The sequence below is a fragment of the Seriola aureovittata genome, chromosome 13, assembly GCF_021018895.1.
Source record: "Seriola aureovittata isolate HTS-2021-v1 ecotype China chromosome 13, ASM2101889v1, whole genome shotgun sequence".
Classification (NCBI taxonomy): Eukaryota; Metazoa; Chordata; class Actinopteri; order Carangiformes; family Carangidae; genus Seriola; species Seriola aureovittata.
The window spans coordinates 15,283,656-15,296,011 of record NC_079376.1 but is presented as its reverse complement, the minus strand read 5'-3'; the positions used below and the strand labels follow the sequence as shown (position 1 = coordinate 15,296,011).

General features: G+C 42.4%; 1 protein-coding gene across 2 annotated transcripts in view; it reads right to left on the bottom strand.

Moving 5' to 3' along the window:
* Positions 1-12,356, bottom strand: part of ttll5 (tubulin tyrosine ligase-like family, member 5) — a 48,590-nt gene that overhangs the window by 2,095 nt on the left and 34,139 nt on the right. For both annotated transcript variants that reach the window (XM_056393261.1, XM_056393262.1), the window contains 3 exons: positions 10,621-10,819; positions 6,007-6,215; positions 2,690-2,772 (listed from right to left, as the gene is read on the bottom strand). In XM_056393261.1, the coding sequence (XP_056249236.1) occupies positions 2,690-2,772; positions 6,007-6,215; positions 10,621-10,819 (491 nt within the window). The remainder of the gene's footprint in view (positions 1-2,689; positions 2,773-6,006; positions 6,216-10,620; positions 10,820-12,356) is intronic.

Sequence of the window (12,356 nt, the reverse complement as noted above, 5' to 3'; positions counted from 1 at the left end):
TCCTCATGTGTACACACAGAAACGTTTAAGTCAAACCCAGAGGAGTTTTTCTTCAGCTGAGCCCACTAAAACCCTCCTGGTAAAGGTTCTGTTGATCTTTTTAATTATCCATGGTCAAGGTGGTTACCAGCAGATCTGAGCGCAGTCAGCTCAGTGCTTAGCCTCACTGTCAGTCTGCTCGCCCCTCATCCTATCGGCTGGCACGCGGCCAGGCATCCGGTAGAAAAGGCATTCCAAGTACAGTCAGAACTGTCGTGTTTGTGCTCCCAAACAGTATTCCCTTTCATTCCCTCTCTGCGTACTCTGTTTATTTTGGTGCTCTTTTACACCGAGGGGCCTGACTGAGCTGGAAAACGAAAACATCTCCCCCGACTTCCAATCCGATGACATGACCGCTGGAAGCAGCTTCCTCTAGCTCAGCAAAAGAAAGATAAAGGGACAATATTCTCTCTACCATACCCCACTCGAGATGTCACTTGGAACTAAAAATGACAGGAGAAATGATGTCACCAATTTGTTCAATGGCAAATTAACCCAAAACGTCTAACGAGTCTAACAGAATCAGGCATCCCCCACAAATCTTCACAGCTTGGATCTTTCTGTGCTTGCAACTTATACTAAAATACAAAGGAATTCAAAACCGTGCACTATGGTTTTTAAAAAAGGTGTTTCAGTGACTGCTTCGAATAGAACATCCAATAACTTGCATAACACAACTGAAAAGCGGATGACTGCCCGTAGCTACCTTTCCTTCCCAACAAGGTATCATACAGTCTTATTTTGATAGAGGCCTAAGCTATCCGTCCTGACATGATCAGACTCCCATTAAAATGGCACAAGTGCAGCATTCATTTCCTTCTCAAACTGAGTAAAGCAATAAATCTCCTCACAGTCACTGACTGTGAAGCCCTGAGAATTTCAAGACAACTTCAAGGCAAGGTTTGTATAACACGTGGTCGATATAATCTAGGTTTGTAAGATCTGATAGGTCCTCATCAAAGTCCTCCCCTCATCCTATGTCAAAAATTAACACATAAGAAGTAAGCAAAGAAAAGGAGGGGGAGCGGGGTGAGTGAGCAGGAAAACTTTTCAGAGGATAAAGGGAGAGTTGTGTGAGTAAAGAGAGGAAGAGATTAAAGAGGGCACAAGAGAGAGATAAAGGGAGAGTGTGATTTATGGTGGTTGACAGCTGATCATAGAGAATGCCCTCCATTTGGATTCGCTCTAACTCCCTGTCAGAGTCGATCAGGGGAGCTCAGTCATCTCGCTACAAAGGTACACTGGGCAGCCAGAAAGACCTGACGCACGCCTAAGCTCCCACAAAGGCTATGCCCCCCCCCACACACACACACACCACCACACACCCCCACGCCCTTTCCAAAACACCACACGGAGTCTCTGTGTTACATTCTCAATGCATGGTTAAACCTGCCTTGCTAACTGGTTTTGGTACTTACTGTTTTTTTTTTGTTTTTTTTCTATTACTGTTTTTGGTTCAGACATATTTTTTTTTCAAAGCCAAGAGTGAGGCATCTCCCCCACCCTTTGCGCCCTGAACGACGGAAAAAATGCATTCATGAAATTCAGAAGCTGCTCCCAACGGATCCTATTACAGTAATTGATGAGTTTGTAAGATGTTTGTTAACTTAAGCCAGCCTTCATAGTTTGGGGGGAAGAGGGAGAATGAAAAGAAATGTTCTGGTCGCAGACACATGCACAGATTTTTTTTTTTTTTTTTAGGTTGGGGGCTGGGTGGTGCGCAGCTACTGTATTTTTCCGACAAGCTGATCTCTGGGTCGGCTTGACTGCGACATTCACATGATGTGATGACTGGTATGATTTGCAAATGCTAATGTATAGTAGGTCTCTGGAAAATGCCCTTGATCAGACAAACAGATGTGTCCATAAGCGCAAACTGCTTAATATCACCGTTACTGCAATAAGCTCCACACTTCGCTCAGGATGGAAAAGAGCTGTGGAAAAGAAGGCCGGGTGACAGGGCACACGTGAGTGCATGCGCCCACAATTGCATGCAAAGCCACAACAAACTCTGTAAAGGCTGAGCTACCTTTTCTTTCTCTTGGTGCGATTTCTGGGGCACAACTGGACAGAACTTTTGGCGGACAGACAGTAATTACTACCGCGTAGGAATTGCCAACAGATGGGAATGCCCGAACTGTTCCCATCACTGGATCTCATTATAAAAGAGAGATGTTATCATGGTTATGCCTCTTTATCCTTAAGCAGTAATCTGACCTCTAGTTTTAGACACATGTAGACTATGTGATCAAACAGCATTTTACTGCACTTGAAAGTCTGTTTATGCCCATCCACTTCTGGCTGCTTCAACTCTACTAACTCTACAGCACAAGTCATTGTCGCATAACCAATAAAACCTCACTTGTGCTCTTCAAACAAAGCGTCAAAGCTATTTCAATGTAGTTATCGTTTACTGTGGGCAAAATGCACACATCCTGCACAACACTGTGCAAGCAGGAGCTGGGTAAAAATATCCAGTGGTGTTTATCAGTCCTCCATGGGGAATGTCCACTATGCCTGGCTGTAATCACTGACACTGGCATAGAGAGGGCATGATTTCCCCACTGCCTGCGGACTACAGCCAAGTTACAGGCCAAGTTACAGTACGATAATTTACCAAGCGTGTGCAAAACTGCAGCACCAGACCCACCTGTTTTACCGCAGATGGCTTCATAGACCGTATGCTGGCCGCTGGACACGGCTCCACTGGCTGAGCTCTCTGAGGACGTCTGCCTGTTAATCAAACACAAGAGAAGTGTCAGTAAAGATCCTTCCATGAGAGGTTATAAAGTGACAAATTGTATTTGAAAGATCATGCTCGACTCTCCACAGTCCTGGACCAAGTGTATTGTTCTACTTAGAGCGGAACATCCAAACAAATATATAAAGATAAGTGTTTTTGACAACTTGTGATTGTTTGTGCCCATGTGTGTGCAGGATGTCTGATGAGTCATTGAGTCAATTTCAAATAGTCTGTGTTTGTGTGTGTAGTCAGTGGAGACTAGTGGGGGTTAAGTGTTTACTGAGTGCCTCTCATGAACTATTGTGACAAAAAAAGGGGGCAAATTCCTGCTCCTTGTCCTGGGTGATTTTCACATTGGCAACAGATTATCATGGTGATTACTGACTATGTGGAACTGCAGGCAATGGCTACAGACAGAAAATGCACATACATAGTCTTTCTTATTGGGTGAATAGTGAATACAATAGTGCAGTATTTACTTGGTAAATTTAAATCAAAGAACATACAGAAGTCTGGAGATCATAGACAACAGATTACATAGCCCTTCACATAATCAGAGAGCAAATACAGTACTTTCACAGAGAAAACCATTATAAGAACTGTTGAAGCGTAGAGCAGGAGCAGACACGTCTGTAACCTTATACATTAAATCTGTTAAGCATTTTTTAGGGGGAACAATAAATAAAGCTTACTTGGCATTAACCTCTCGCCCCATAACAGCAGCTTGCCAAAGGAGCATTAACACGGTAATGAGGGTACACACTGCCTCCTTGTAAGGGGCTGCACAGTTGTTCTTTCATACCATTACACAACCACAAATAGAACTGGCCCACTTTAAGCGTGGCATACCTCGACAGGAAGTAACCCCTTTCATATTGAGAGGAAAAAAAAAAACTTGACCTCTGGGTTCTTCACATCACTTTCTTTGTCAACAGTCTCTCACTCTGTCACTTCAAGAGCCAGGCAGCAGCCAGAAACACTGTAGGTGAGAACTGAATCTGAACTTGCAGTATGTGCAGATGATATATAAGCCCAAAGTTGAAAATTTCACACTGCTCGCAGGGAGCTGAAGTTATTATGTAAACAAAGCTGATATGCAGCTTTGCTTTTTGTGCATTCAGGTAGCCTCTGTGTCTTAATTTTACTCAGACTGACCAAAGGGGATAAAGTTTAACCATAAACACACTTTTGGCAGCTTCTGTGTGTATACAGTATCCTGTGAAAATAACTACTGTTGTGGCTGATTAATAGGGAGTGAAAGCAGCAGCGAGGCTGACATTAATGGTGCTGCTGTAATTGTCACCCTATTAGTAATGCCACACGACAGCCTGGGTTTCCGTAGTTACAGCTGCGACTAGCCAAACCTTGCAAACAAAATACCAAACAGGCTCATTTATTTGTGTTACAAATTGCTCCTTTCAAAGCCTTCACTGAAGTCATACCACTTTGAGTCCTTGCAGCCCCTCGAGTTGGCAGCTGTGGTATGTTGATAGACCAGAGAGCCCTGCCCTGCTGAGTGTGATACCAACATGAGCCACATTTGCTTCAAGCAAGTGTACTGCATGTTAACTGAGCTTAAAGAACAAAGACACTGTCACTCAAAAACTTTGCCAAGGTCTATTAATCTTAAAATAAAACAGAATGCTGACTCGTCAGTCAGTCCAATCACTGGCTCGAGTCAGCAATTTCAAACAAAGCTGACTGGATAGCTCTCTAGTAGGATTTTGTCTTGCAGGCCTACAGAGGAAATCATTTGGCCACATCAACAAAAATCTTCACTCTATTTCCTTTGCTAAACAAGACCAAGAAGCAAATGTCACTCTGTGAAACAGATTCAACTTACAGCTGTCAGATCATCAGTGGCGTGTTACTCGTGGGAGAAACAGGCAACATCAATGGAGGTAAATTTGTATCAAACAACAGTTTCACAGTTCAACAGCTTGCTAGAGGAAGGTGTTTGGAGGGCTGGATAACCTTGAACTGTTTGAATACACCCAACACAGTGATTCTATTATAAGTTGGAGGAGCTTAGGCCTACACTGGGATGCATTTCAGATGTGCCTCAATAACAGAGGTATTGAGTTGCCCCTGAAATGAGCGCTGGAAATAAAGGGAAGCAACTTATTATCCCACCATTTTCTGCAAACAATCATCTCCTTTCTCCTGGACAGAGTTTACTTTTCTGTCATTCTTTCTTTTCCCCTCTCTTTATTCTCTCTTTTCATTGTTTCCATCGGTGCATTTTTGGTCCTGAAGCTTCCGTTTTTCCCACACTCTCCCCTGTCACACTGGTCGACCACAAGAATGCAGGACAGAGGAGTGTGTGAGGGGGCTCTGGAATTCCACATGCAGAGGGTAAACACAGCAACTGCCAGGCAGACACACACACACCGGAGCAAACACGGCACCTACCCGGCTGCCCTAACCTATTCTACAACCCCTACTCTGCACCGCTGCCCTATTAACTCTTTACTTACCAGGCTGAGTTTGTCCAGTCAAGTAAGATGACTGAACACAACACATCAGCAGAGAAAGGGCTGTGTGCAGTGCAACCTACCGCTCTCAACAACATTAAACCTCAGCTGCTTAGAGAGTCAGCAGGCCTGCAAAGTTGCAATAAATGAATTAAGTGACACAGAGAAAAGCACAGTCAGAAAGAAGAAAACTTACTTACTCTATGGGCTTAACTAAAAACACATACATTGTAACAATCGCGCCCTGATCACGAAGGTTTGCTGTTGTTGTGTAATTTGGCCAGATGTTGCAGTAATAAAGTCATAAAATAAGTGAGGGAAATAGCTGGCAGTTCTGCCCAGTTTCACTCTTTTCCTTTTATTTTCCCTTCTGTGCTCTTCAGCTTATCTCCAAACCAAACAGGATTTAAACAGCGCTTGGAGCCCGGGTCCTTCCACTGAACCACGTTCTGTTTACGGTTCATGCAGAAATCAGGCCTGTGATGAGGTTGTTTACCGAGCAGGCAGATACACCCTGCAGCCAAAAGACTGGGAGCACTCCACTACACACATTTTCGAACTCTCATTAGCATTAGCCGTGTCCTCTTTAACTCACCGATCCCATGAACCCTGTCTCACTCCTAAAGCAGGGGCCAATCAACACTACCCCACTGCAATCATTTAGTGGGCTATAAATTACACTGTGACTTTGTTAAACTTTTGGCTGTACACTATTAGGTAACATGGAATCCAACGCAAGGCTGGTCTTACTTGATGAGGCGTTTTGTTGCCGTTTTCCTCATCTGTCCCTCTCGAGCACTGGTGGGTGGCTTTGGGGCGAGAACAGGGCTAACATAGGTCTGGATGTGTCCGTGGCCATGGCTGTGATTGGGGCGAACATGAAAGCTGGATGGAGGGTAGCTGGATGAGTTTGTGGGAGCCTGGGTGTGTGGAGGACTTGTCTGGTCTGGAAACTGAGCCTAAGAGACGAGAAAAACAAGAGTTATTTATTGTCAAAAAGCATTAAAATATAAAAAAAAAGCATTAAAAACTACTTTTGATACTTTTATAAACTCAGTTTGCAGTAAGAACTTTGATTTGACAGCATAAGACTGTCAGTACAGTAAGAGTAGTTACTGCACAGTGACTACACACTGGTCAACCATTTGTAATGTTATTATCAAACAACTTGGATTCAAGAACATATTTACTGAGGCCATGTGATATTCATTATTATTATGACTGGGCAAGGCAACACAGACGCACAGTTTAAAACTCAAAATGGATATCATATAATTGGCTCACACTGACCAGTATACAATACTTAAATACTTAAAATTTTAACTCAAAGAAAATTAAGGATACAGAAGTTTGCCAGAAAAGAGGACATTGGACCAATGATGATGGTGCCAGAGTGATTATTGACCCCTAAATATGTGCCTGTGTGGAGGTGCCAGGTGTTGTAAAATACAACTTTTTTTAACAGCAACTGAAACACCATATACAATCATTACAGTGAAAAAGTCTACAAGAGCAAAGGGGCACTACGCCCCTTTAGAGCTTAGTCCCTATAAGTATATTTATAATGAGCTTCTTGCTAAAATTTTTTATACTAAAACCATTTCAACATGTTGATATTAAAGGGACTGTATTAGATCAGGGAGCTGTCATGTGTGGCGTTCCACAAGGATCGGTTCTTGGATCATTACTCATACTTATATATGGAAATAATGTGACATCTGTGGTTGATGGTACGTTTCTGCACTGTATCAGTTTCTGCACTGATACATGCTTTGAAATATACTTGGTCAAGAAATGTTGAAAATAAACACATGACTACAATGACTTTCATTACATCTATGGAAGGAGTGAATCTCCTATATTCTATTTGCCTCAAATAGTAAACCCACTCATGGCAAACTTCTTAACTATGATGCAGTCTTGGTGGTTAAAGGTCAGGTGTCAGATGTAAGAAAAGGTAATGCGCAGCCAAGACACAAGAGAAATAGTTGTTGTGAATCCAGATGTTCCTGACTACATCAGATTTTCAGAATCCTCAAAGCGTTACTGACAGCAGGTGTAAAGATTTTGAATGGCTTTAGGAAGATCCGATATTAGCAGTTTTTTGAATATTTAAATTCTAGTAAATGCAGTATCTGTGATGTAGCATGAAACGTTTATGATAATTAATTGGTGTAGCACTGTCCAACAGTCTCTGTTGTCATGAACCACTTCAGACATACATTTACATTTGTTTCAAGATTTTTAATTTTGTATAGTTTATATCACCCCACTCTATCTGATCTGCATCCTTATGTATTGTGTATATTTTATGTCATACATGTTCTGTTTAGGACAAAATAAGAATCAAACCAAATTCCAAAAGTGGAATAAGGAAGTGTGATCACATTTGGAATGGGTTTGTCATGGGAAAAAAATGTGGCCTCTTGTGATTAAGGTGAAATATCAAAGTGCTTGACATGAATTAGTGCAGATATTACTGAAATGCCATCCAGTATCAAAACAAGCTCAACATTTTTTTGCAGTTGGCTGCAGTGAAAAGCAAATTCTTCACATTATTTATTTGTTTATAAAAGATCTCTTCAAAGGCTGAGGAAGGGGGAAAATACCGTTTTCTTTCTGACATAATATTTTAGAGCCACATTTCACTCTGTCCTTGTAGTGCTGGGGAATGCTTTGCATACATTCCTTCCACATCTCATGTCGATGCTATTTTCTCTGCAGCTTTATACGGCTATCTAACAAGCTAATGGTTTTCCAGCTTCACAATGCAGCCGTTCAAAGGGCCGGCAGTGTGACAGGGAATATCTGATGTAACTTATGTGTTGATAAATGAGAAGCTGAGTTTCCAGGTTGCAAGGCCTATAGCCGCAATTCAGTTTGAGCGGGGCCAGGAAGGGCACCTTTCTTTGCCTGCCAGGTGGCTCTGGGCCAAGCCTGTGGAGGAGCCGTGCAGTCTGCACCCAGTAACTGGAACGTGGACTGGAGCTCCAGAACAGCCCCCTGTCTCTTTCTCTCACACAGAAGTACATACACACAGACATATATGTACATGAACACTCACACTCCATGAAGCACTTCCATTTGTGTCTTCACTTATTCCAAATACATTAATTAATTTTCCCATGTAGCCAGAAAAACAAGGAAGGTGAGTTCAGGGATATGGAGTGTATTTGTATCAAAAAGACCAAAGCCCTTCTGTCATCCGACTATGCTGCAAAGACAGATTTAGGTCATTCTCTTTGAGTCAAAAATAACGGCTAATTCATACATAAAGTGGTACAACTGCCAGGACAGACAGGAAGAGAGACTCATGTGGTTGGAACAAACAGGGAGGGATGGCAAGGATTTCAGGAAGGGTTGTCTGATATGATGGGGAGACATATCCAGAGTCAGCCTTCTTATGACCTCAGAGGGTTAAACAAGTGGATGGCTCTGTCTTGACACTGTTTGCAGTGCACTGTACACATACGTATAGTCCGTGATGCCACAAACGGTTTCAGATTGTAAGGTATTCCTGCCTCCATCTGCTTGGAGGATGATGAGACATGTCAGCAACAAGAGGAATTTGGTCAACTGGGTTCAAACCATCCATCCATCCATCCATCCATCCATTTTCTACCGCTTATCATGGTGGCAGCAAGTTAAGCAAGGGAGTCCAGATGTCCCTCTCCCAATCAACACTTTCCAGTTCCATCTGGGGGACCCCGAGGAGTTCCCAGGCCAAATGAGATATGTAGTCTCTCCAGTGTGTTCTGGGTCGTCCCCAGGGCTCTAACCAGTTGGATGTGCCTGGAAAACCTCCAATGGAGGGCACCCAGGAGGCATTCTGATCAGATGCCTGAAGCACCTCAACTGGCTCCTTTCAATGTGGAGGAGCAGCAGCTCTAACCCTTGCTCCCTCTGGTTGTCAGAGTTTCTTACCCTATGTATAAGGTTGAGATAGGGTAAAGAACCATCCGGAGGGAGCTGTTCAAACCATGAGACAAAATGAGAAGAGGAATGGAACAAAGAAAGGCAAGAGATTACTTTCATAAAGTGGCTTGCGTAAGGCTACCGGACCAAGCCAAGAGAAATATCACCTCAATTGCATTAATTAAGGGTCAACCAAGATGATGAAAAAACAGTGACGTGAGAGCAACTGCATACTCAAGACCGAGCGGAAAAAAGTGGGTGCATCCAATCATTCCACCCTGTAAGCTGTCCCATGGTACTCCCCTGTCTCCATTTCTCTCCATCCATAGATTGCCTCCACAAAATCCTCTGGAAAATGAATAAATACACCACTTCCTGTTCAGATCCTCTTTCAAAGCAACTGCACAGAAAGACAGAGGGCCTATCTTTTTTCTCTAAACATTAAAATTACGCTGTGCGAAATGACCGAGACCTCTCTACCTTTCTAATCTCCTTCTAAAAACAGCCAAATCACATCTGTCACGGCTAGTCAGCCGTGGCTAAAAGGTTTTTTGTCGCTACATTACTACTGCTGCGAAAGTCATATTCCAAAATTTTATTTGTGTTGTAATGGGAACAAAAATGGAGCTCAAATCTGATATAAACTGTAATGGTAAGACTTGAAATTCATGATGGACTCTGTACCGGGGCCTCACTAATGCCCAAATGGGCAACATTCCTTCATTACTCACCTTCCAACATAAGCCTAACCGAGTCACTCAGCCAAACACTGTAATCTTGGGGTGAGAAGTCATGTTTGGCTCTCCAGGAATGAGCTTCTGTTGAGAAGGATGTTCCCACCGAACACCATTTTGTTAAGTGGTTTGGAAAGAGATTCTCAGAATTGCTTTGTAAATGCTAACATGAAAGCTTTCCCTTTTATGTGGGAGTATTTTGCACTGTTTTGGACAGCATTGTGCTTAGGTAAGGGGATATTTTGTACAGACACAAATATGAGGGTTTTCCTGAGTTATAACTCAATAGTTCTTGTACACGTTGCTCAGTTTTCATGCGGAGCTGATTTTAAAGCAAGACAAAAACAAAAGAAGCTGAACAACATATTTTCACTTAACCCTCTTACTTAATCCTAATCTAACAAAACAAAAGAAGTCTGAACTTTTTATCGGAACAAACTATGAGGAATGTTAAATGGTGTCCCAAAAAAATCTCAGTGACCTGTTGTTGTCACAGCTTCTAAACATGGGGGAAACCATATTTCCACCAAGGACCTGGGTTAAAGTCCATGTGACTAAAAGTAACTACTCATCTATACTGTAGCTGAAGATAAAAGTTGACCTCTACCAGTTCTCTTTACTTTGTAGACAGGACACTTTTGAGGAAGTCCCCTTTAGAAATGATAGATGTAATCATTAGATTATCATATTTACCACGAAATAAGTTCTTAAATACCTGGTGCCTGCAATGGCTCTGGTCCAGCAATTGTCGGGACTGAAGTTTCTGCTGTTGTAGTTGCTGGATAGCAAACTGAAGCTGGTAGCTTCCTTGGGTGGGCTGGTAGCGCTGCTGGGGGTTCACCCCTGTCACCAAGCTATAGGCATTCTGCATCTGTCCATCCCAAACACCCTCCTCTTCCTTCAGAGGCCTGTGGCTTGGAAAGCAGAAATGAAGAGAAGTCAGTCAAAAGGTAAGAGAATTCAAATCAACCAAAACACACACCCGTGTTCTCTGCTGGATCATGTAATCTGTGTTGCTTTGATGATAATACCATACGTGTATAGTGACAGCTTTTGTTATTTGCACTCTAACAGACACTGAATACCTGAGGGTTTCACCTCATGTTGGAAAGTCGCCTTGAAGAAAAGGAATTTAGAAATATGCTTATTCACTGTCTTGAGAGCTACATGAGCGAATAAGCACATTTCCCAAAATGTCAAACTATTCATTTAAAGCTGTGTAAAGCTGTGATATGACAATTCTACAATAGCCCTAAAGTATTTGTTTGTATTGAGCCACTGGTAGGTGAGGGTTCAATCCTACTTTAGACACAGAGCATAGACAATGGCAAGAGGGACAGAGGACAGGGGATAAAGTGGTGTGACAAAATAACATTATAGCATAAACTGAGATGTAGGGGTGTTAACACAATGTTAAAATTATTCCATACAATAGTCTTTCTATGTCTTAAGTGATGAGATTTGATGAAGATTAGTGCTCTCCACTGGGTTTTTCCTTAAATCCCTGTGCCCTCAAATGAAGCTCCAACTGACTCATAGATCTTAGCTAATAATTACCTGGGATAGTGCTAGCGCTGGTGCTGGTGCATGAGCCATAATAGCACAGTATTTCCTACCATCTTTTCCTTGTCAGTTATTTTACCATTCAACCAAGGCAGAGATGTGGTAGTAGCTCATTAACTCCCACATTTCCCTCCACGTGCTGAGTTGCAACACCACCAGCAAAAAGTAAAAAAGACAAGACAGCTCACAGCGTCCCAGTCGGTGGCTGCTGGGCCCACAGAAGCCTCAAGTCAAAGTGTGCAAATCAAAGTCAAAGTAGAGGGCAAGTCTGTGGCAAACACAGGCTGAACTAAAAACCTTTCCTCTTTGCCTCAGTGCACCCTGAGCTTCACGTTCCATTCACATCACAAAGCCACAAACTGGAAAGCAAACCTTTTGACGAGCTCCACGAGTTTGTAACTGGATTATCTGTCATTAGAACTAAGCCTGTTTCAGCGTTTTTTTTTTTCTTTCTCTTTTTGGCCCCTGCTGAACCAATGAGGTGACCGGCCTCTCTTCAGACACGCTTAAATTGAGTCTATGTGGAGTCTGGTGTGCTGCTGTGTATGTACCACCTCAGCCAACAATAATGCCATAAAGAGTACTACAGGGAGATGCGAGTTAAAATATGAAAGGAAAAAAAAAAATGGTGAGAGATACAAGTACAGTTGGAGAAATGGGATCCCTCGGGGGTCTTAATGACAAAAAGGTTCTTGGAAATTCCTCCCATTACATGCAATAACATTTGTCCATTGGTCTAGGGTAAAAGAAAACACTCCAGACTTAAAATCACAATAGCTAAAATATTTTTAGAAACCAAACTATGATAAGCCCTAAAATTAGAATTCAATTAGTCTTGAACAACAATTCACAGTGTGGGATAATAATCTTGTGTCGCTCCAGTGAAAA